General features: G+C 39.0%; 1 protein-coding gene across 1 annotated transcript in view; it reads left to right on the top strand.

The window, feature by feature from the left end:
• Window positions 1-6,023, top strand: part of Ifih1 (interferon induced with helicase C domain 1) — a 50,899-nt gene extending 44,876 nt beyond the window's left edge. Inside the window, exons 12-16 of the mRNA XM_059259159.1 lie at window positions 5-154; window positions 1,735-1,896; window positions 4,201-4,391; window positions 4,912-5,002; window positions 5,098-6,023. Of these exons, the coding sequence (XP_059115142.1) occupies window positions 5-154; window positions 1,735-1,896; window positions 4,201-4,391; window positions 4,912-5,002; window positions 5,098-5,277 (774 nt within the window). The 3' untranslated portion in view covers window positions 5,278-6,023. The remainder of the gene's footprint in view (window positions 1-4; window positions 155-1,734; window positions 1,897-4,200; window positions 4,392-4,911; window positions 5,003-5,097) is intronic.
• Window positions 6,024-24,399: the final 18,376 nt, after the last annotated feature.

The raw sequence follows: 24,399 nt of genomic DNA, 5'->3' as shown, positions 1-24,399 counted from the left end.
ACAGAATGAACAAAAAGAAGTCATTAGTAAATTTCGCACTGGAAAAATAAATCTGCTTATCGCTACCACAGTGGCAGAGGAAGGCCTGGATATCAAAGAATGCAATATCGTTATCCGTTATGGCCTCGTCACTAATGAGATAGCCATGGTCCAGGTATGCCCAGAGTTCTGTGTCTAATGTGGATTCTCTTTCCTGTGCTCCTATGTGGATTCCTCCTTTTTACTAAAACAACACAAAAACTCTTTAGCTTTAAGCATCCATCTGTGTTACTGCTAAAAGACCCATCTTAAAGAACTACAAGGGAAAGGCTTTTATATGACTGCTGTTTGTTGAACTACTAGGGCAACCTCATAATTTACCTAACAACCCTATTTTGGTTGCTATTTCTGTCTTGAGATTTTCCAAGACTATGCTTGATACTGGCCCGATGACAAGGCTCAAAAGAGGCCTCCTCCGTCTTCAGATGTCAGTGAGCCCTAGTGGGATCAAGAATATGAACCTATTGTCCAGAAGTGTCTGACAAAGTAACCCATTCAGACCTCAGGGAGCCCAGCGGTTGTCTTTTTCCCCTCCAGCCACTCAACTTTTCTACATATTTAGTTTTCTATAAAAGAGTGAGTGAGGTCAATAAATAAATGAATAGTTGTCAGTTTGCATTCAAACTTCACAGCTCTCTTACTCACCTATATTAACAATGTCATGGTATTTAAAGAGTTATGATGAAGAAAATACAGGACATTATTCTTTAAACAAGAAAGGGGTGTTATTTCATCCTTTGGTGCATGACAAGGTATTGAAGGTGAAGTTCATTAGGCAGCTATCTTTCTGGAAAGCAAGATTAATTCAGGGAGTGATCTGTAAGTCAGAATGTTCTGACTACAATATGAATGCAGTTTGCCCTAAAAATAGTATTATAGTTGATAGTTAAGCTCTTGAGCTAGGCAATCAAGCTTCTACTAATAAAATTGTGTCCATATCACCCCCAGTGACAGGTCAGATCTAGTGAATTTCACCCCATCAGGGCTAGGCTGTTTATGGTCCATTGGATGGCCTGATACCCATGCACATATGGACAGCACTAAATGAATGGCCTTAGTGGTCATTAACAATCAAGAAGAGGACATGGAAGTGGATGTTGGGGCGGGGTTGAGACCTGTGAGAAGTTGGAGGGGGCAAATGGGAAGTAGATATTATCATATTTTGTTGTTTACACACGTGAAAAATTTAAAGAACAAAAAAGAATTGATGTGCCTTTCACCTTCTTACACAGCTTACAGAAATTTGACTCTTTAATGTGCATATTTTCCTGGACAACCGTGTTTAAAGTCCAAAGTAGGCTGCTGAGAACAGTTCTGTGTGCTCAGAAGCCCTGGTGCTAAGGCCAGACATATGCCTTGTCCTCATTCATCTTCTTTCCAAATAGATGGCTTCGCTGGTCCAAGCCACTGCTCAGGGTTTCCGTGGTTTATGATAGTTGCTCAGGGTGCAACAGGGCTATATGGGTGGTATATTATTTTGGCTTCATAGAGTTGCCAAAATCATCCTAGAACATTGCATTAAAGAACATTTAAGTTTGAAAAAGTTTATCTACAAGCCATGGGTAATAACTACCTTTACTAAGAATAGAGAGATTATTTGAAGGCTGTGGTACCCAGCGAAGACTATCTCCCAGGCCCAAACTGGGACAGCTCAGAGCAAGATACAGCACTTCCTTTCTTTGTTCATGTTTTTAGGCCCGTGGTCGAGCCAGAGCTGACGAAAGCACCTATGTCCTGGTTACGAGCAGTGGCTCAGGAGTTACCGAACGTGAGATCGTTAATGACTTCCGAGAGAAGATGATGTATAAAGCTATAAACCGTGTTCAAAATATGAAACCAGAGGAGTATGCACATGAGGTATTGTTCTTGGCCACTGTTGAGTTTAGTTTTCATCTGAAATTGGCTACATTTGTTTGCCACTGATGTCTGGGTGGCTACTTCCCCAGACAGAAATTGTACTGAGTTACCAGCTGCTGTCTGAAGATTTGTTCTTAGTCCAGATTCACACAAAGCCCCAAGATCTGTGGGAGGGCAGAAAATGGTGAGGGAATTTTGATCATTGCAGGGAAACCAAACATCAACTTTGGTAGTATGAATTTAGGCTGCCCTTTTCCAGAAAGACTTGTGCAACTTACTCATCTAAACCTACCTGGTAGTTTCAATTTGATCCAACCCATATGTACAAAGAGAGTATCTTTATTACAAAAATAGTTATAAAACGGCTATTGTCTGCCAGAGACAGTATTCTAATTAGAGAACATGGTGACAAATAAAACATAAACCCTTGCTATGTGAAGTAGAGATTCTGGTGTGTACTTAGTGAGGATGGGGGAAGGCAAAGAGTAAACACAGATTTCACAGCATTGTGCGTATCATACAACAATGGGCACTATGGAATTAGAATAGGATTGTGTAGCCAGGCTTGGTGGCGTGTGTCTGAAATTCCAGCATTTAGAAGGCTAAGGCAAGAGGTTTACCCCATGAGTTTGAGGCCATCTTGGACTACATACTATGTTCAAGGCCAGCCTAGGCTACAGAGTGAATCCTATCTCAAAAACATACAAAACAAAACAAAAACTCAGCGTAGTAGAGTATGATGTAAAACACTTGACTACGCAGCTACTTTTGAGAAGTTCCACTTAGAGACTGACACTGGGGCTAGTTCTGAATGATTAAAATGTATATAATAAGTCATATAGCTGAATCTCATTTAATAACGTTATTTGAATTGGGTAAAGGAATACAGTGGGGAAAAAGAATATATTTATACAACATTTCAGGAAACTCTCATACCACTGAAGTAAAGACTGTAACTCCTATAATAGCAAACAATCCATTTAGAAGAAAATTCACACCCTTGCATATGGGTGTGAATGTTAGTTTCTTAACATTAGAATTGGCTCTACCCTAAATAGAGTTTTAGGGAAGGGATGCTTTCAAATTGGTGTGCAAAGTATATAACCAACTCCAAGGTTTCCTGGCCAGGTTTTCATACAAACTTACATTTTAAACCCCCTTAAATATAAAGCAAACCAAACATTTTCACTAAATAATCCTACTATAAGGTTATTGCCTCATATTTATGACTAAAGAATGACTCAGTGAGATCCTTATAAAAGCTGATGCTCTAAGACTAAGTTGTGTAGGACAATTACAGGAACCTGTGTAGTCCACAGGTCAGATTCTCCCAATCTGTAGACTAAAACATTGTATTAGTTAGCCTTTCATTGTTTTCATGAAATGCCCAAGGTAGGCTGATTTTTAATGAAAAGAAGTTTATGAGTTGGACTCATAGTTAAAGCCATAAGGTCTAAGAACATGAAAGGCTCTGTGAGGCCTCACCTCCTGACTGCTATCACATTATAGCAGAAATGCATATGTATCTAAACTTCTTTGTGCTCTCTCCGTCCTTACAAAGCCACCATAATTCAATATTGTGGGTTCCACCCCTAAATCCTGAGATAATCTTTTCTCAAGGGCCCCATTTCGAAGCACACAACTAGGTTAAGTTTCACTTCTCCTAATGCTATTAACACAAGACTTTGTGGATTCAGTTCATGCATGAATATCGAGGTGCAAGCGGTATTCAAATCATAACAAATGATCCGTTTAGGGACTCCAGAATGGACTACCCTTCTCAGTCTCCCTAGAACAAGAGATCTGCCCTCTCAAGACTTCTCAGATGGATGAAAGAGAAAGAACAACAACGAAGTGGACCCTGTACACTGCCCTTATACTGAAAGCTCCCACAAAGAACTGCTGCCTATCAGTTACTGAGAGAGCTACTTCACTCTCCTAGTTTTAAATGCCTTCCCACAGTGTTTAGACAATCATCGACAAAAAGTGAGAGTTGACACAAAAGACAAAGTCTCTTTTGCATGCCATACAATGTCAGTCTTCCTGAAAAGTTAAAATTATATCAAACATCTAGAATAAACCCAAACATCACCCACCACTTGACCCAACACCTTCTACTCCATCCTTCCACTGTATTTGGACTTGACAATGACTAGGGTAGAAAACTGTATGCTAAATTCATCTGGTGCTGTCATCTCTTCATTCTTATTTTCTAGAATACAATCTAAGACATGTAAATTTCAGCTCATTTACTTCCATAAAACTATGAAAAATATTTAATTCACTATTCTTTTCTCCATATAGATTTTAAAGTTACAGGTACAAAGTATCTTGGAAAAGAGAATGAAAGTCAAAAGAAGTATTGCAAAGCATTACAATAACAATCCATCATTAATAACTCTACTCTGCAAAAATTGTAGCATGCTAGTCTGCTCAGGAGAAAACATCCACGTAATTGAGAAGATGCACCATGTCAATATGACACCGGAATTCAAGTGAGTACAGCAAGATCGATCCATGTTTGAGTTTCTTTACTAGAGGTGAGGTTAGTGGCATTGTAAATATTCTGCTTACAGTGAAAGTGAGATTTTCTTTCTCTTCACAGCTTTCCCTTTTGTAGTCCCTCAAATATAATCTCATCTCTTGTCTCCGTTTTGAAAGTAATCTCCCTTGAGACACGGAGTAAAGCTAAGACACAAAGCCATGTTGATACAAGACACTTAATTTACGGGTGTCCATATCTGTTCTCAATTATTTTGAATGACTAAAAAGTTAAAATAACAGCAGACTTCAAGGGAGACCCAGAGACAGTATGACACTTGTGTGGTACGCGTAGGATGGGGGACATTCATCTGATTTGTCACAAAAATCCTGGGGAGCAGAAGACGAGAAAGGACAAGGTACAAGATAACCCAGCCACGTGGGTGACCATCAAGTCCAACATGATGAACCCATAGGTGCATGTTGTCATTTTGTCAAGTGTCACTGATGATCCTTCCTCTCTGATCACTTTAGGAGACTCTACATTGTAAGAGAAAACAAAGCACTGCAAAAGAAATTTGCTGATTATCAAACAAATGGGGAGATTATCTGCAAATGTGGCCAGGTGAGGAAACTCTAGTGGGTTCAGTTTTAACTTTGGCCAAAAGGAATGATAAATTGCATGGGCATTTAATTTCTCCTCCCTCTTTTGTTTTCTAGGCTTGGGGAACAATGATGGTACACAAAGGTTTAGACTTGCCTTGTCTCAAAATAAGGAATTTTGTAGTGAATTTCAAAAACAACTCATCAAAGAAACAATATAAGAAGTGGGTAGAATTGCCTATCAGATTTCCTGATCTTGACTGCTCAGAACATTGCTTGTATAGTGATGAAGACTAGCTCTTGATTATTTAAAGTTGTATTGCCAAATCAAAATTTAGTATGATTTTGATTGATGTTTTCATTATACCATTGAACTAATGCCAGAATATATAAATGATGGTTCTGTTTTGTTCTAAATCATGTAAAGAAACAACGCAATACATACTTCTTACTGGTTCTAAATGTAATTGTTAATCTGAATAGTCGATTTGATGAGACCTAGGATCACCTGGGAGTTGGGCCGCTGGGAATGCCCTTAAGGGATTGTCTTAAGTTAACTAAGGTAGAAAGACCTGCCCACTGTGGGCAGTCCCATTATCCAGGCTTGGTTCCTGGACTGTATAAAATTGAGAAAACTAGCTAAGCACACATTTGCACTCACAATTCTGCTTCTTGACTGTGGAATGTAATGTGTCAAGCTACCCCAAGCTCCTGCCACTGTGATGACCCCACAGTAATGGATTATAACCTCAAACTGGGAGCTACAAGAAATCCTTCCATCCCACATTGCTTTGGTCAGGGCATTTTATCACAGCAACAGAAAGGTAACTAAAACAGTAAGGATAAAGAAAATCTACCAGTAATATTCCTTAGTGTATAGTGTTACAGTATTGTGGAAAGTACTGGAATATAAATGAGAATCTAAGATACCAATCTCAGCCAGTTCTGTCACTGATTGTTGTGGAATATTATTTTAACTAGGCAAAGATGTGTTACATTTGTTTATGCTGTGGAATAAACTTTAACTGTGTCAAGGTGTGTTACTTCTGTCTATGCTGCATTTGTTTAATTATGTAAAGATGTGTTGCATTTGTTTCACCTTGCCTGCCTAAAGCACCTGATTGGTCTAATAAAGAGCTGAATAGTCAATAGCTAGGCAAGAGAAAGAATAGCTAGCCGACAGAGAGGATAAATAGGAGGAGAAATCTAGGCTCTGGAGAAGGAAGAACAAGAGAAGAAAGAGGAGACAAAGAGGGACATTCCCCGGGGCAAGAAGCCAGGCAGCCACCCTAGCTAGCCAGACATAGAGAAGCAGTGAGAGTAAGATGCACAGAAATAAGAAAGGTAATAAGCCCCAAGGCAAAAAGTAGATAAAGTGAAGCAGGTTAATTTAAAAGAGCTAGCCAGAAAAGAACTAAGCTAAGGCGAGCAATCAAAGCTGATAAGAAGTCTCTGTGTCATGATTGGGGAGCTGATTGGTGACCCACAAGAAAAAGCCTGGTACAACTGATTTTCAATTTTTTCAGATTTATTTATGTGTTGGTGTGTTTGGCATGCATGTATGTATGTGTACCATATGCATGCCTGGTGCCTCTGGAAGTAAGAAGGTACCAGATCCCCTGAAACTTGTGAGCCACCATGTGAGTGGTAGGAATCAAACACTGTCTTTCGCATGAGCAACGACTCTTAACTACCAAGCATCTCTCCAGCCTCTGTCACTGATTTTCACAATCAATTTAGCCTCCTCAGCTCATCCTTCTTCAGCAGCCTCCCTGTGAGTGAAATGTTGATGACATTATCTTCTTCGCTTTTATTAGCTTGCTGTTCTTGTGCAGCACGTGGACGTGGTTCGTGGTTTTAAATACACCTGTTTATTATAGCAGCAGCTTTGTCGGTCAAACATCTAGATAGAGTTCTCATACAAGGCCCAAATCAAGGCTTCAGCCACATTGTTCTCATCCGTAGGCCTTGAAAAAAGAATCTACTTCCATGCTCACTCAGGATGTGTTTCCTTGCAGCTGTCTGGCTAGGATGTCTGCTTTCTTGCTACATTTCCACCAGGAATTGCTCTCATATCCTAGGAATGCTTTATTCTGTGGCCTCTTCGGGAACCCACCCCAGCACATATCATGTTATGTTTCTTCAGGACCAGCAGGAGAAACTCTCACAGCTGCTAAGGAATCTCATGTAACTGAGCTAGAGTAACAGGAACACATTACATTATGTTTTGAATTAGGCATCATATTGATAGGCAGGTGGGATAGGTGATCTCACTTGTCAACTTTGATAACATCTACAGTCATCTGGGATAAGGTCCTCTGGGCACGCCTATCTATACCATTTGGCCAATAGGCCATGCTGACACTCAAAGCAAGGAGATGATTTAGGGTATCATACATGAACTGACATGATTTGGGAAGGAATCTTGGAGGTCATTTTAGAATTTTACCATCAAACCCTTTGTTCATTTTTTTTTTTTTTGGTGCTAATATAATGTGTATCCATAGGCGAGTACTTGGACAGACAGGAAGCATCATAAAGTAGACAGTGTTATTAAATGCAGCATCAAGCAGTGTCCAGCTTGCTTCCCCAGCATTCAGTTCTGCAAACACAGTACCATCCTGGAATACGACCTAATCACACAGTGGTGGCTAAATTGAGAGCAGTTCTAATGCATGTAAGATTGCCAGTGTCCATGGACAGAGCAGCTTGCCAGTCTGTCCAGCCTTTACATGGGACTTAGCAGGGAACAGATGTTGAAGGCTTAGTAGGGAATGAAGAGCAAAAGCTCTCCACATTCTAGCTGAATCAGAGTGACAACCCTGGATGGTGATACAATAAATATGTCATTTGGAGATGGAAACAGGGTCAGTTGTATTCACTATAGCACCATGGAGCCTCTCCATTTGTCACAGAAGAGCCATGACTGAAGACCATAACTTCAGCCATTTGAACTGACACCAAGTCTCATGGGTGGCTTGCTCCACAGAAACAATTATGAAGGGAATGAAGACAGAATTCTTTTGTGGTTTTGCTCTATTAGTTTAATGCCCTATTAAGATACTTTGAAACTTTTATTAATGAGACCTGAGCCAAGATGAATATACTAACCAGATCTCTTGGGAATATAAATGCACAAAAGAAGAGTTGGAGTTTTTTAAATACCTTAAAAATTCCATCTGACTCTCTTTGAAGTATTCCTCTAAAATGTTTTGGAAACTATGCAAGAAACCAGATATCTAAGATATCTAAATGGATCACTGTAACACATGTATTCTGTTTTTTAGATATCAACAAATTGATTTTTGTGGTCAATGTTTTATCCTTTTTTTTCAATAAAAGAGTTGTTTGTTCTTTAAAGTTAGAGGTGTATATTTCAGATACTACATAATTTAATGTGTGATGACACTTGGTGACTTGAACTATAAGAAGACATATTTTACTTTAAAAGCAACTATAACTATTGTTGTGTCTTGATTATTACTGAATAGTGTAGAATCCTTAACATCTCTACATTGATTAGCCGGATGTACCTGTGAGACAAAGTCCTTAGTCTTGGCTTTAGAATGCCTTAGTTTTAGTCCTTCAGTTGTTTGAATGGCTTTCAGCAACTTCAGACCACACATCTGTGTTTCTTCTCCTGAATCAGTGGTTGGGTTGAAGATTCCTAACTATCCTAACATTTTCATGGTTTGTGCTTCTGACTCCCTGTCTGTACTTTTATTCTAAAGCATAGTCCGTGAATATGAAACGGTTTCTCAAAAGCTATTAGTACGTGTCACAAGTGAGTGTTCAAAGTGAAATATGCTATAAAAGAAGTAGATATCTTCTCTGCAGTTCAGTAGCCACTACAGCAGAAAGTACTGCCTTGGAGAAAACAGGTCCCAGATGTTGTTGTTGACAACTCAACAGAAGGAACTGAGGAAGAGTCAGAGTTCCTCTTGCTATTACAGCTTTTAAGATGTAGGAGTCCCAAACATATTTAGGAGAAGTTAGAGAAGAGTAATAAAGAGAAAAGTAAATATTTACATAGCTCAAGTTAAATCACCCACTGGGTACCTTTGACATTTTGTCCCTTACCTAATGCTCCTTCTACAATAGTCTTCTGTTCACTCTGATCTTTCCTCAAATATGAAGTCATTCTTTGTCACTTCTTCAGCAGATATCTTTTATTATTCTTCAAAAACAAAACCCAGATGTCACTTCCCAGAATTCAGCTGCATTTATATTTCCAGAACAGAAATGGAGAGAGCTTGTATTAAGGAAAACATTGCTCACTCACTCTTCCATAAAATACTCATGAAATCTGTAAACAAGTATGTGAGTCAGAGCAATAAGCACAAAAACAAGAAACAGACTTAATGCCGTTCCATGGAATCCATAATTCTAAGAATTATGATGTTAATTAGAAACTTATTTTTTGCCTATATTTAGTCTTGCTAGATATGTCTTTGTTTTTGTACATGGACTATGGAATAAGATAAACCCAGAAGTGGATCATTACTAGTTTGAGGACTTTGAGACTAAGCCACTAATCTCTTTGAGGCTGAAGGAAATAGTAACTACCTTGAGGAGCCATGCTGGAAACATAGGCACTGAACTGAACAATGCCAGCAGTTAACATGTACAAGAAATAACCCCAGAGCACAGTAGGAGTTGCTGGAAGAGCTGAAGCATCCATAGCAGACAAAGATGGAGAAAGAGCATAGGAATAGTCCATCTCATATCTGCATTTCATCTTTAAGTAAAACACATACAATCCTGAAGTCTGTCATATCAACACTTATCATAGAAAGGTCATCCCAAGAAGTAGTGGTAACAAACATGACTGTCATTAATATGCCATTCAGGCTGGCTAAGGGGAGGATTTAGCCTTTATGAGCAAAATACAAAAATCAATGTAAATATAAGTATCATTGTATTCATTCAATGGCTTTCAGACTTAACTAGGTCTATCTAAGAATGATTTTAATTATGTTCTGTCTTCAGCTAAAGAATTGATAGTAATGCTGTATCAATGATTGAGTTAGGAACTACATGAGAAAGAGAAACTGAGTTATCATTAGTAATCTTTGTATAGCAAATTTATAGTTGCTTTCTGTTTGTTTCTAAGTCCTTAAATGTTTTCTCAGATCCTAAAATACAAAATATGAAATATGGATTCTTCTCCAGGGTTTAGCCTGGTGAGTTGACTGGTTCTCCCCTCTTCTCACATCTGTTTCAAATTTGACCAGGATTCCAATACCAAATGGTCAGTCCTGAAGAAATACACCTACAAGTAAAATTACACAGATTGAACAGGTTGAATTTATATATTTAAGAATACACATAAACATAACAGCAATTTAAGAAAAAAAGAGACCATGAATTTCAAAGAGAATGATGATGATGTGGGAGTGGTTGGAGGAGAGAGGAATGGAGATATAATGATATCATAATCTCATAATAAAAAATTATTAAAAATATGAAATATGGAAGTGTTGTATTCTTTGTAATATTTAGAAAAATTCCAACACATAATACCAAATCTTTCTTTACATGAAATTAATTCCATTGGCACTTCATTTGAAGATGAAATATGGGTAGATGTTAGCTCTATTTATTACTTCATAAGTCTTAAATACAGTTAAAGCCCAGGTCCTAAGTAGGAGCATTAGAAGAAGACTGATCATAGGAAGTAATATTTAACCATGTATCTAATAATACACTTGGGCTATATTATTACTTGAATATGTTTTGTTATCTTAGTTATCTTATGCAAATGTTCGAGCCGGGCGGTGGTGGCGCACGCCTTTAATCCCAGCACTCGGGAGGCAGAGCCAGGCGGATCTCTGTGAGTTCGAGGCCAGCCTGGACTACCAAGTGAGTTCCAGGAAAGGCGCAAAGCTACACAGAGAAACCCTGTCTCGAAAAACCAAAAAAAAAAAAAAAAAAAATAGAATTTCTTTGATAAGCATGGAGACAGGTTCAACTGATTCATTTGATTAAACAAATTTAAAAATACTTAACCAAAGATGACCATTCTGTCAGCATCAATGACTCCTTTGCCATCATCTCCTGCTGTCCTTTGTGAGCTTGCATGTCCTCCCGCTTGAGTGACTAGGTTTCTGGATGGCTAGTTCTTTCATTATGAACAACTAAACAAGCTAGGAAGACTACATTATATTTATCAAACTCCAAAGATTTTTATAATACTAAAATGACTCCAATATTTGATTTAGAGTTACCTTAAGTATTTTCTCACACTAATGTCAATCTAGTGTCACACCAAGTTAAGGCTTATAGGACTGGATTACTTTCTTCCTTAGAATTTGACTCTGTTTTGTATTTGTATGACTTTTCTTTCATAATTTGTGGTAAATTTGTGTTGAGTTTAAAATTATAACTTAACTTGTTTTATAGAATATACCTCACTTGGTAAGTGAATTCTAAATCTCTCTAAAATGTTAATATTCTATGTTAAATTATGCCAAGCAGATTTACACACACACACACACACACACACACACACACACACACACATACACAGACTATAAATTGTTACTACCTCATGGGGAAAAATTCATGTAATATCTTGTAAGTTTCTCAACAAATATCTTCTGTGTTTCATTCTTATGATTTATTTAAGATAAAATGTAAAACTGGAATAATCAAAATTAAATATTTTAAAATGTTTTACTCCAAGGAAAGAGTTGGTTATGCTTTCATACCTAAGAGAAAAAAATAAGCTAAGAAGAGAATAAACATAAACAAAATAAAATGTTAGCAAAAAGATAAAAATATATTCACTTTAAGACCAGTGCAAAGAAGTGAGAAAGAAAGGAACACAAATTTAGCTGAGGAAGACATACCTAATGACTAGTTCTTACTGCATCTAGTCAGCAAATATACTTAATGAATGAAATACCGTTAAGGGACATTTATAGACACAAAGAATAAAGAATAAAAAAAGAACATTTCCTCTGTGGCTTTTAGAATTTGCTTAGAGATTTGGCAAGTATTTAAGAGTCAATAAAGACCAGATTTAACAATGCAATAACAAAGTTTATACTAAAGAAAGATGGAGAAAAGAGAACTACCTTAGAGTTTGGGGTGTTGGGGAGATTCTTCAATGTCCTCAAAGTTGTAACCACATTTGAGGGTAGAAGTGTCAGGGAGTGATGCCTTGCAAATAAGGAGAGAACTGTAGCAACCCACCAAAAGATAATTTGCTATTAGTTATCATTATGCCTTGGAAAACCAAAATTTCATTCGGAACACATAAAGGCAAAAGCCTTTCAGCTTTCAAGAGTGTGATTGCTGATAGGCTTGTTAGTCAGTAATGCGTAGCTAAAAATGTTTGTTGAAAGAATATTACTAGACTTTACTTATATTAATAACTACATATACATTGAGCTAATATTAATGTGATTCAACTCTCTAGAAGTGGTTGAGAAAAAAAAAACCTAATGATTGAGGATATAGACTTCTGATATATCAGAGGTCAGGATTCTCTGAATGGAGCCAAAAGTGGGAGAAAACCACATGTCTCTGTTTTGACCACACCCCTCCTGTTTCAAAAATGCCTTGAGAACAATTCTATTTCCCTCAAGTTCTTCTAGACAAAAGCCTTAGCAACAAGCTCATTAGAGTCATCTGCCCAGGTTAAAGTCATTACTGTAGACCCATTCTAGAGAAATGAATGCTCAGAGTGTCAGAATTCACTCTGAAGCCAGAGAGGCAGATGGGAAGATTTAGGGTTGGTGGCATGTACATCTTCATGAGCTCTTTGTCCACAAAATGCAGTGATTAGTATCAAAAAATGCTTTAAAATTTAGGTATGTTTTATAATGCATTCTCAGCTTGGTTAAATCATGCAATTGAGCCTAGTAGATACTCTTCAGTGAAAGTGAACAGGAGGGTGAGGTAATTGATATAATAAGCATAGATGACTGTCAGAAAGGTTTTCATGAAAGAGAAAAAGAGAGATGAAGGGAGAGTTTTAACAACTGGTTCAAAACTTAAGCTGTTTTCAGACTGAGAAATGAGTCAGGAAGCAATGAAATATTTAGAGCACAGAAGGAAAGAGATGTCTTGGGAGATGTAAAAGGAAGAATGTCTAAATGAAGAGACAGTCTAAGGCTGGACGAAGAGGGAGCTATCTCTGTGTTTAGGAAGCAAAAATAGAAATGTAAAAACGAATGAAAGATACACCTTAAAATTGAGGTACTAATCCAGCAGTAGCAGGGATTAATTCTGTTGTCATCAGCCATGAGGCTGTCTGCTAAGATTAGAAGATGAATGTGGAGACATAAGGGAATCAGTAATGTTTTTTAAATCTGCTTTGATGAATTCATAAATAGCTCCTCAGAAACGACTATTACAGAGAATTGTGGTTAGCTGAATCAGAAATAGCAAATGTAGAAGTAATTATTTAGTAAACACATACAGTATATTAGGCTGAATTCTGTTGTATTTGTGTACTCAAGAAATTTTTAAAAGATGGGCATGGTAACTTCTGCCTGTAATCACAGACAGGAAGGCCATCTTGAATAAAATTAAACTCAGCCAGGGATCTCTCTCTCTCTCTCTCTAAAAAACAAAGACAAAAACAAACAAAACAATAACAATAAAACAGAATAAAAACCATTTTTAATGCTATAGTCAATTGGGCCAAGTTTGACCCAATGAGGCTGAGTCTATCTTGGTATGCAATTGTGTTTGGGAGAACTCAATATCAACAACCACACTAATTTAAAAACTAACTTAAAGGTTTACTTCTGGTATGCAGAAAAAGATAGTTACATATTACACAAATCTCTTAATTCCTTTGAATTGTTTTTCCAAAAGAACCATTCACTATTTCATGAGCTGTTATACCACTTCTATTTTTCTCAAAAGTCTTTGAGATTACCTCTCTCAAATCACCTGGCATCATTTCTTTCTCCCTGACCCTTTCTTCCAGGCTTTTTAAAAACAGGGATTCTATGTGCAGTTCTTTGCCTCTGCCTGTTTGCCATCTGAAGCTTGATAGATGATCAAGCCATAGATGGCTTTTCTTACTTAGAAGTAGAGCTTGGGAAGGAGGTAATGTTTGTGACCATTCATGTTATAATAATAGAATTTCCAAAAATATGCCAGCAACCAATGTATTGCTTCTTTACCTCAAAGGCAACCTTTGGAACCTCCCTGAACATACATCCTGGCCCTTTAAATTTTATTTTTTGCTTTGAAGTAGCAAGTGTGGGAAAGAGACTGTAGACAGATAAAGTTTTGCCTCTTGGTTCCTGTGTGCTTTCCCTATAGGTAACTTCAGCACCCAGTGCTCAGATGGCGCCTTCTACGGGCAGTACTTTGCAATGGGCAGCTCTCCTGGCACCTGCTCAGGCAGTTGTGTTTAGTGTCTCTGGTGAGATACCTTCTGTGGAATTTTTTTTTCTGGTGCCTTATAGGGCACCTTCTAAGAAACTCCAGAGACTTCACAGAATCTTTGTTATTCAGTGGCCCCCACTACCTTCTCTAGAACATCTGGATCTTGGTCTCTTGTGTTCTGTCATAGTTTAAAGAGTGGTAGTCATTCTCTCTTGGCAGTTTGTGTATCCTTCAGCTTGCTTTAGCTATTAGTATTTGATATTACTCCAGTCTCATCAGAGGTTAGATTTATTTTAAACTTTACCTGTTTAAATTACTGTGTGGTTTCCTCTTCTAGATTGATTTGGACTGTGACAATCACCACTAAGAAAATAAGAGATTTAGTTTGGAAGAAGATCTAAGTTCCACATAGCCAGTTACTCTTATGCATTACTCTTACAGCATTACGTTTCACATAGGAAATGACTCAATGCATCTGACCAATTAACTACCCAAATAATTTAGAAAGTGAACAGAATGTACTTTATAACTAGACAATTTTATTTACTTCATAAAAAAGGTTGTGTCATCATCTCAGTGACTGAAGAGACAAAGCTTATCTTTTATGAAAGACCTTATTCCTGAACCCCTCTATACATACCTACCATCTCTCCACTGCTTCTGTGAGTTTAAAATGTATGGATGAAGGTAAAATAAAAATATCGAGGATATTGGTCTCTCAGAATATGATGAATATAAAGGTAATCAGCATTTACTGAATGTAGCTTAACTGCAAAGCTCTGTTCTCAGTGCTAGACACAAACTATTTAAGGATTCTTTACTTTTCCAATAGGCAAGTGGTCCCAAGGGCATGAAGGTAGGAGAGCTGGCCCCACTAGTCATCTGTCATGCTGTGGTGTAGGTAAGGCAGAGACGTCCCCTCACCCCCTGCTGCCTGTTGCCTACTGCCGCATGCAGCAGACAGAGAGCAGGACCCTGGGCCCTGAGAGTAGAAGAGCTGGCCCTGCCCTTTGCTGGCTGCAGCACTCAGGAGAGCAGGCACAGCACCTTGCCTGGGCAGCACAGTAGTGCTGACCCTGTTTGTGAGCCTGCCCTGAGGTCGAGAGAGTAGAGAGCTGGCCCTGCACCCCTTGTCCACCATGTGGTAGTGGGGGTGAGGGAAAATGCCCTTCCCCCTCTCCCATATCCCCCTGCAGCAGTCAAAAGAGCTGATCCTGCCCCTTACCAACTGCAGTACTTGGGAGAATGAGCTCTGCACCTCACCTAGGCAACACAGTAGACCTAACCCTGGTGGTGTAGATGTGAGTGAGCCAGGCATGAGGGCAGGAGAACAGGTCCTTGCTGCTTGCTGCACAGGGTGAGCTAGCCTGGGCAGTCCTGGAGAACTCACCCTAGTGTTGAGGATGAGGAAGAGCCAGCAGGCTGACCAACCCAGCAACCACCCAGGCCCAGAACCAGGGTTATGAATTGGTCTATCCCAACATCCACCCAATCTATGATCTGCTGGAGCATGTGTAGGGATGGGCCCTGCAGATCCTAAGCTACAGGACCTCCATGACACAGAACAACAAGACATCCAAGAGTCCCAGTGAGGGCCAGTGTCAATAGCATAACAGAAGTCAGAGGCCTCGAGGCCTCAAACCAGACCAATGACTCATTGCAATGAACACTTACAAGTAAAGATGTGTGGGCTAAAGGGTTTACTGCGTGCCTCACTGTGCCTCACTATAGCTGTGTAACTCCTTCCTTCCTCCTTCCTTCCTTCCTCTCTTCTCTTTCTTTTTTTGTCCTCTTTTCTTTGCTTTTAAATTTTATTTTGTTTTATCTTGGGGGCTGGTTGCAAGGGCAGAGGGCAGAGAGATGAGGGGGCTGGAGATACATGATGTGATATCTACAAAGAGTCAATAAAAAGTAAAAAAAAGAAAGAAAGAAAGAAAGAAAGAAAGAAAGAAAGAAAGAAAGAAAGAAAGAAAGAAAGAAATGTTAATGTCCTGTTAAGACCCTAAAGCAAATAAGGGCATATTTTTTTCTTTTTATATAGAATTCTAGTTTAAGCATAGAATTCCTCCATGGAGTACTTACTTAGTCAAAATGGCCAAGTTTTAAAAATGAAAGTTTTTCTTTCATTTATGAAATTTATAAAATTTGCCTATTTAAATGGAACAGACATATTTAGAATGTTATGATCAAAGTTAAACTAACAGCCCAGTTTATTTTTCAAGATAGCCTTAGAATTCATGTCTGTGAACGAGATTGTTGAGCAAATAGTGAGATTGAGAAGTCCATATTCTAGCTCTTGCTGTACAGGACAACCCATGAGGTTTGTGATACTTCCAATGATATGACCTTTAGAACATGCAGTGATGTATATATCTATCTATATCTATCTATATATATATGACAGGTATGTAGACAAATATAGGTACGTGTATGAAAAGATATATAGCAGATGTAGACAGATAAGAGTGTTGATCATTAGAGAGGTTATATTTGATGCTAGATATTAACAGCAGTTTATTACAGTTAGTCTTCTAGGCCTAGCTGAAAGAAATGGTTTTTTTCTTCCTTCAAAAATGACAATACAACTTCAAACATTTGATAGACTACTGATAGACAAAAAAATGTGTGTTTCACTCTGTGTCATTTCACAGGAAATGTTTTTAAATGTTTGGAAAGGTAGTAGTGGTGTTAAAGAGTGTAATTTCTACTAAATTTCTCTTCTTTCTTTTAAGCGATACTGATGATTGAACCCAGCCTCTTTTGCATGCTAGGAAACAGGATTTAGGCAACCCCTGATCTACATCTCCAAACTTCCTGTACTTTTATTTTGAGAAAGGATTTCACTAAGTTGCCCAGGCTGACCTAAAACTTTCTCTGTAGCTTTGAGAGTCTTGAATTCTCCATGCTCAGCCTCAGCCTCAGAAGTGTCTAAAATTTTAAGCCAGAGCTGTCACGTCTAGCTCCTGTTACATTTAAAAATCAATTACTACTATGAATTTCAAATTGGTATGTGAACACGCCACTTCTGTGTCCTTCACAACCTGATCCCTCACTATTATTACTACTGTCCAGTATGACCTCTCTGTTCCCACCAAGTTAAATTTCATATAGCAATTTCTCCTAAATATGCAACATTACACAGCAAATATTTACTGCTCTATGTGGTTATCTCTGGTGATCCCTCTATGTTAATTTTCCTCATTCATACTAGCCTTCCTCACACACCATGGTTTTAACCTGTACATGCGGTGAACATTTCTTACTTAGTATCTTAAACCAGCTTTCTAGTTCTTTTATGTATTTTGCTTTCTGTCTCCAGTGAAGCTAGTTACTTCACCTATTCATCAGCTCAGGATTGGTCTACTGCATTATCCAGTCTCCACTGGATTTACTAGCCATTTAACCATTTAGATATTATGCAGAAAACAAGTGTGAGCTGAGAGAAAGGAACATTCAGAAAAGGACTAAGTGGAAGTGATATTAACAAGGTGCCCTGCAAAGCCAGATAATTACATAAAAGAGAGAAAGGGGTATCCCACATAAAACCAACAGGAGCTGAGTCCCAAATGGAGAAAATGCATTCTATTCAAAGAACCGGGTGAAAAGGTCAGTGTGGCTAAGTAGGACAACTAAGAATGGTCTGTAGCTATTGGAGCTGAAGTAGAAGAGAGGCTGGACCCTGATGACTACTGTCTAGGGTTGCAGGGACCCTGATGATGACTACTGACTAGGGTGGCATTTAAATCCAAAGTGGTCAGAAGCCACTGGAGATTTTCATCAGGACAGTGGCAGGAATTGATTTTCTCTGCAGCTGCTCTGATGAATTAGTAGGGATGGGCAACATAGATGCATAGAGACCAGTTGAGTGGTGTAGAGCTAGTGTACCGGTGTGGATCAGCATGAAGAAAATGGAATGGAGGTTGCTTTTTTGTTTTCTTTTGTTTGTTTGTTTTTGTTTTTTGAGACAGGATTTCTCTGTGTAGTTTTGGTGCCTGTCCTGGATCTCGCTCTGTAGACCAGGCTGGCTTCAAACTCACAGAGATCCTCCTGGCTTTGCCTCCCGTGTACTGGGATCAAAGGTGTGCGCCATGGCTGCCAGGTCTGGAATGGAGGTATTTTGATGGGGGATTTGTTGATACCAGAATATGGAGAATCAAAGAAAAGAAAAATCAAGAATTCTAAGAGGAGAGACCTTCCAGTGCATTGCTGTGGCGTTAATCTCATGTGACTAAGTATAGGCTTTCAGGGATGAGATCAATGCCTGGTTCTTGTGGAGAGGGCAAGGATCTCCAGAACAGCAGTTGCCATTTCTGTGACCACAGTAGATCTTGTGACCTCACAGGTCTTACTTCCCCTCTCTGAGTAAGGATAGCAACATCCAGTGTTTGTGCTCTGGGATCAAACCACCTTGGTTTTTAATTAGGACACTTTTGATTATTCTTCAGGTTTTCTGATACAGTTGCTGACGTTCACTCTCAAATCTGTAAAATGTGAGGAAGAGTAATTGTGTTTATAGTTCAGCCTTAATCAGATAATAGATAGCACAGCCAGGGCAATCCTGGTGCAAAGTAAACACCCAGGGAATGTTTATTGCTAGCTGCTGTGAAGTGGATTAGTGAGAGGATCAAATGAGAAAATGTGTGCGGCATGGAAAATGAAGTACTCACTACATGAAGAAAATATCTCAACCAGAAAGCAGAGTCTCTTTGTTTTAAGAACTCTTTCATGCGTGTATTCTTCTATTAAAATGAAGCCTTGTTGTGGCTTTATTGGGAATGGGTACAAAAAGATAGCTAAACTGCCTTGCAAACAATGGGATCACTCAGGAGTAACCTAGAAAGATGGGAAATGTTGATGAAGAACGGTGGGGAGGGTGTTCCAGAAGCAAGGCGAGGAGGCTGTAGCCCAAGGGGAAGAGCTGACTGGTGGAGATGCTATTGTCGTAACTCTGCTGCTGACGACTTGAGTTGGTGATGTTTGGCATTAGCCATCAGGCCTGTCTGGCAGGGCAATATGAAAATGATGCAGAGACATCACACACACACACACATATAGGAAAGCATCGGAGAGAATTCTGAATAACAAACGCTAAATACACTGTACAGCGAGTGGCATGGAGGAAGTAGTTAAGAAATGTGAATTTCTTTTTCTTACTTGAGGTATGAGCCAGCATCTCTGACCTCAAGGAGTTGGCAAGTTGTTTAAGAGTTCGCTAATTAGGAGCATGAATGTATCAGATAAAAGATGAGCATACAGGAGAGTGTTAACATCCAGTATGGGTATCATGGAGCTCAGAAAAGCCAGCAATCCACTGAAAAATGCTCTGGATTATTTGAGAAATGCTTCTGGATTAGGAGTAAGCAATTTGAGTAATACCATATATATATTTAATGTTCCATCTATATTAATTTAATACAATTTCAAGAGTAGATTTGGGGTAGGAAGTATGTTCTAAATGAGAAAGACAGAAGAAGAAAGACTAACATATTTTACACGTCTATTGGAATGCCATGCTGTGTCTGGATTTGATGGAGTGCCATACTGTGTCTGGGCTTGCCATACTGTCTGGACAATATGATGTCATTCTAGTTTCTTAAGCAAGGAAATGACATGTTTTAGGAAAAGAAAATGACATGTTTCTTGTTATTCTAGTTTCTTGAGCAGGAAAATGACATGTTTTGGAAATGATGACCTACAAGGAGTTAACAGGCTAAATCATAGATTGAAGAGAGGGAAAAAAATTGGAAAGAAAAAGATTGAGAGGAGCTGGAAGGAATCATTCTGGCTGAGGTAACAGAAATCTGGACTTGGTCATTGGCAGTGGAACTGGAAGGAATGAGTGGTTCTGGATGCTTCCGTAATAAAATCACTAGCTAAGGGAAATACTGCTGGCATGAAATTGATGGCAATACACAAAATAAATACAAAAGTGCAGCACAGTTGGTGATAGAAACAAATACAAGTAATTTATTTGCATTACCTTATTTTTGCCCTAAACGTGACTCATAGTTCTGTTTGGCTGTCATCTGCTGCCATGTGTCCTCATGTTGCTGGCATATGGAATCACTATTTCATTGCACCCGAGAACTTACTCGATGAGCTACAGCTGTTTCCTCGTCTAGGCACACTGATGCCTGGCTTATGGTACATACAATTCTCTTGCCTTGAGGAAAAGCTTTAATGTGAGTCAGAATCTCTTTTAGTTGTCATTGAGGCCAACCCATTGGTTTCCTAAGGACTCGGCTTCCCTGGAGGAGTGGCCAGTGAACCGTGGCTACTCCCTGTGTCCATTTCCAGTCTAGCAAGGAAATGAGCTGGAGCTTCCTGCCATTAGGTAGAGAGCAGAAAGCCAGCCATCTGTAGGCAGGACGAGAACCCTCCTCAGAACCCAGTCGTATCTGTACCTTGGTGTTTGACTTATAGCCTCCAGAACTGTATATATATTGGGGGATACATTTCTATCACTTAGGCTACCCAGTGTGCAGTGTTTTGTTATGGCAGCAGACGTTGACTAATGCAGTCTCTCAACAGTCATGCAAAGAGTTTGGGGATAACATTCCAAAACTCCAGAAGTAAGTTTCTATATATTTTTTAAAGGTTTTTTTTTTTTTTTTTTTTTTTTTGTATATCTTAAGCTGTGGCCTGGGATAATGGCACCATTATGACTTTCAGACTCTTTTAGGGCTAAGGATGCAGCTCAGTGGTAGGATACTTGCTCAGCATTTTTGAAACCCTGGCTTTGATCCCTTACACTGAAAAAATAATAATAGTAAAGGGAGATAGGAAAGAAGAAAGGAAGAAAGGAAAGAAGGAAAAGAAATCATCTAGAACAAATTTATAGTTTGCTTTTCTTTCTTTTTTGATTTTTTTCTTTGACTTTTTGAGACAGAATATTTCTGTGTATCCCTGACTGTCCTGGAATTTGCTCTGTAGACCAGGCTGGCCTCGAACTCAGAGACCCACCTGCCTCTGCCTCCCAAGTGCTGGGATTAAATACCTGTGCTACCACCCACCACCCGGCTATAGTGGCTATTTTTTTAATAACTACATTTTAAAATTAAATAGATAAAATTAAAAAACTTGTTTATTGAACTCACTAGCACACTATCAAGGTGAAGATTATTAAAATAATGTATTCTTTTAAAAAATTATTTTTATTATTAAGAAACTTTCTATTCATTTTACATGCCAACCACAGATCCCCCTCCTCTCTCCTCCCATCCCTAAGCCTTCCCCGCCAAAACCCACGCCCTATTCCCACCTCCTCCAAGGCAAGGTCTCCCATGGGGAGTCAGCAGAGCCTGGTACATTCAGTTGAGGCAGGTCCAAGCCCCCTCCTCCACCCCCGCACCAAGGCTGTGCAAGATATCATACCTTAGGCACTGGGCTCCAAAAAGCTGGCTCATGCACCAGGGATGGATCCCAATCCCACTGCCTGGGGGCCCCCTAAACAGTTCAAGTTAAACAACTGTCTTTCCTATCCAGAGGGCCTAGTCCAGTCCCATGGAGACTCCACAGCTTGATGGTCCACAGTTCATGAGTTTCCACTAGTTTGGTTGGCCATCTCTGTGTGTTTTCCCATCGTGATCTCTGTGTCCCTTGTTCATGGAATCCCTCCTCTCTCTCATTGATTGAACTGTTGGAGTTTTCAAAAGACAGTTTATATTTTATACTTAACACAACTCATTTGATACAGTCTATACTGCAAGTGCTCAGTAGGCATGTGTGGCTGGTGGCCATGACAGTGAATATTGCAGTTCTAGACACTTTACTTTTCAAAAGAAAGAGATAGATAGAGTTTGGTTTAAATGTGAACTTTTCAATCACTCCTTATAGAGGTATTTAACTCAAAAGCCTTTTTATTTTTCTCTTCTTGCTAGCTTTCTTATTCCAGTTATGTATAATTTTTTTTCCAGCAAACACTGAAAAATAGTTTGGAATGGGTAGTGCAAGTCTCCTGTGGTTTAAATGTGTCTTCCCTAAAATTCATGTTGGGATCTAAAACCTAGTATATACATACTGAGACAGGGCAGAGGCCCCAAGAGCTTTGCCTTCACAGATGGGATTTGTGACCCTGAGAATGGCTTGGGGGACTGTAAGTAGATCTCTCTGCCCTTCTATTTTCTGCCATGGGATGCTACAGAAACAAGGCATCCACCCCGCAGCAAATGCCTTTATCTTAAACGTAAGGCCTCTAGAATTTTGAGAAATAAACTCCTATTGCTCATAAATGTCCCCGTCTTATGTATTTGTTAGAACAGTGCCAACAGACATAGACAAGCTCTCTGCCCAGATTCTCTCTGCAGGACCAAGACACCAGTACTTGAACCTGGCAGTTCACAGCTGCCACGCTGTAGGTACTGTCCTAGGCTTTTTTGAATGCTTCAACCAGCATCATGCCCCTTTGGGGGTGGTTTGAAGCCAAGTAAGTGATGAGTGATGAGTCTCACAAGTCTGTTCATTCACTCCATTTCTGGAAACTGTGAAAGGACATCCCAGCTCCTGAAATCCTAGTGGGGCTGAATGCGGTTTTCTCTGAGATTGTTCTACAGTCTATATTTCCTTCTACTCCATTATGTCCTGATGTCCTTATGCTCCTTCTCTCCAGGGAACTGAGAACAATGCTCCCCTTTCAATAAACAATTAAACCCTGCTTACATTGCTCCGTCTTAGGGTCTGCGTACAAAGACCTCTGCTTAAGAAAGAATACTGTCTCTCTCTGTATCTGAGGCAAGAGAATAAGCAGTGTGGAGTTGGGGGAAGAAAGACCTAGACTTTTTCTCATTTCTGTGTCTTGTAATTAAACTTCTCCACATATAGGTAAGACCACAGCTCCTTCTGACCCTTCCTCTTCATGCCCCTTTACTTTTATTGCTTTTCTTTTTCTGTATATTCACTTACCCAAATGCTACAATAACAATGGAAGAAATAGTGCATGTGGGTGGCCATGTCAGGGAATCAGCAGGTGGCAATTGACTTTAGGAGTTTGGCCCACTAGAATGCAAAACACTGATGGGTGAATCTCAGATAGGCAAGGCCCCGAGGGATTTGTCTCCAGAATGTTTCTTGCTACTACTGTGCCTTAACATGTTTACCACTGCCATTTTTCTCTGGAATGTAGTGAGGGGCGGGGGGTGTGCAGGGTGATACCCACTGCCTTTAATGTAGTGTGATTATCTCATGGAAATATCTTGTTCTAGTGGTCATTTTTACTTGTGGATTATTATGAAGATGATTTCTTCCTAAGCTGTACTGCTTAAGTGAAGTAATGATTTTATACAATAATAGTGTTAGTTTAAATAAGATTTTGTTGATTGAGGGTTTTTAATAAATATAGTAAGGGATTATGATAGAGATTAGTTTAGTGGGAAAATTAATATAGGTAAAAACAGGATGTAGTGTTGCTCCTGCCCAGGATAAAGCAGGGGCTGCAGACAACAGCAAATAAGAACAAGGAAGTGTCATGCTAGCTAGGAGTTTCTCTTGAGGAGTTGTATGGACTGTGGCTTAGGTTAATGGTTTAGGAAAACAATCAACTCCCAGAAAACAGGCTAGCTCAAGTTCTTTTAATCTTACTGCTGGGAGTTGTGTTCACAGGTTTCAGTATACATCATAGCTAAAAACAAAGCTTTAAATAATGACTTAAGGTTAGGTTAAGATATTTTTGCTAATGTTGTTGAGGTAGCAAATCTTGGGGAACAATTTAAAATTTAGAAAAGCAGACTTTTAATAGTTGAGTGAGGGACTCATTGAGATCAAGAAACAAAACAAGAAAACATCTATTGCTGGCTGACAAACCTTCTTACTAGGATGGGCTGGTAATCAAAGGTGATGATTAATTCCTTGTACCCATTTCTGCCCTCAGCTTCCTGATATAAAAAACTGTTGATGAATGAGTGTGCACCCTAAAGATTTAAAGTAGAGTTGGCTGATTGTTTTTTGTATATGAAAGTTTGGATTTGTGATTCTTTAAAGATTTTTTTATGAGATTACCTTTTGAGATAAATAATAAAGTGATTGATCCTTTCTTTGTAACTTCAAATTGCAGACTGCCAGTAAAAGAACTGG

This window comes from Peromyscus eremicus, chromosome 4 (genome assembly GCF_949786415.1).
Source record: "Peromyscus eremicus chromosome 4, PerEre_H2_v1, whole genome shotgun sequence".
Lineage (NCBI taxonomy): Eukaryota > Metazoa > Chordata > Mammalia > Rodentia > Cricetidae > Peromyscus > Peromyscus eremicus.
Note: the sequence above shows the minus strand (reverse complement) of the source record. Positions and strands in the feature narration are given on the sequence as shown.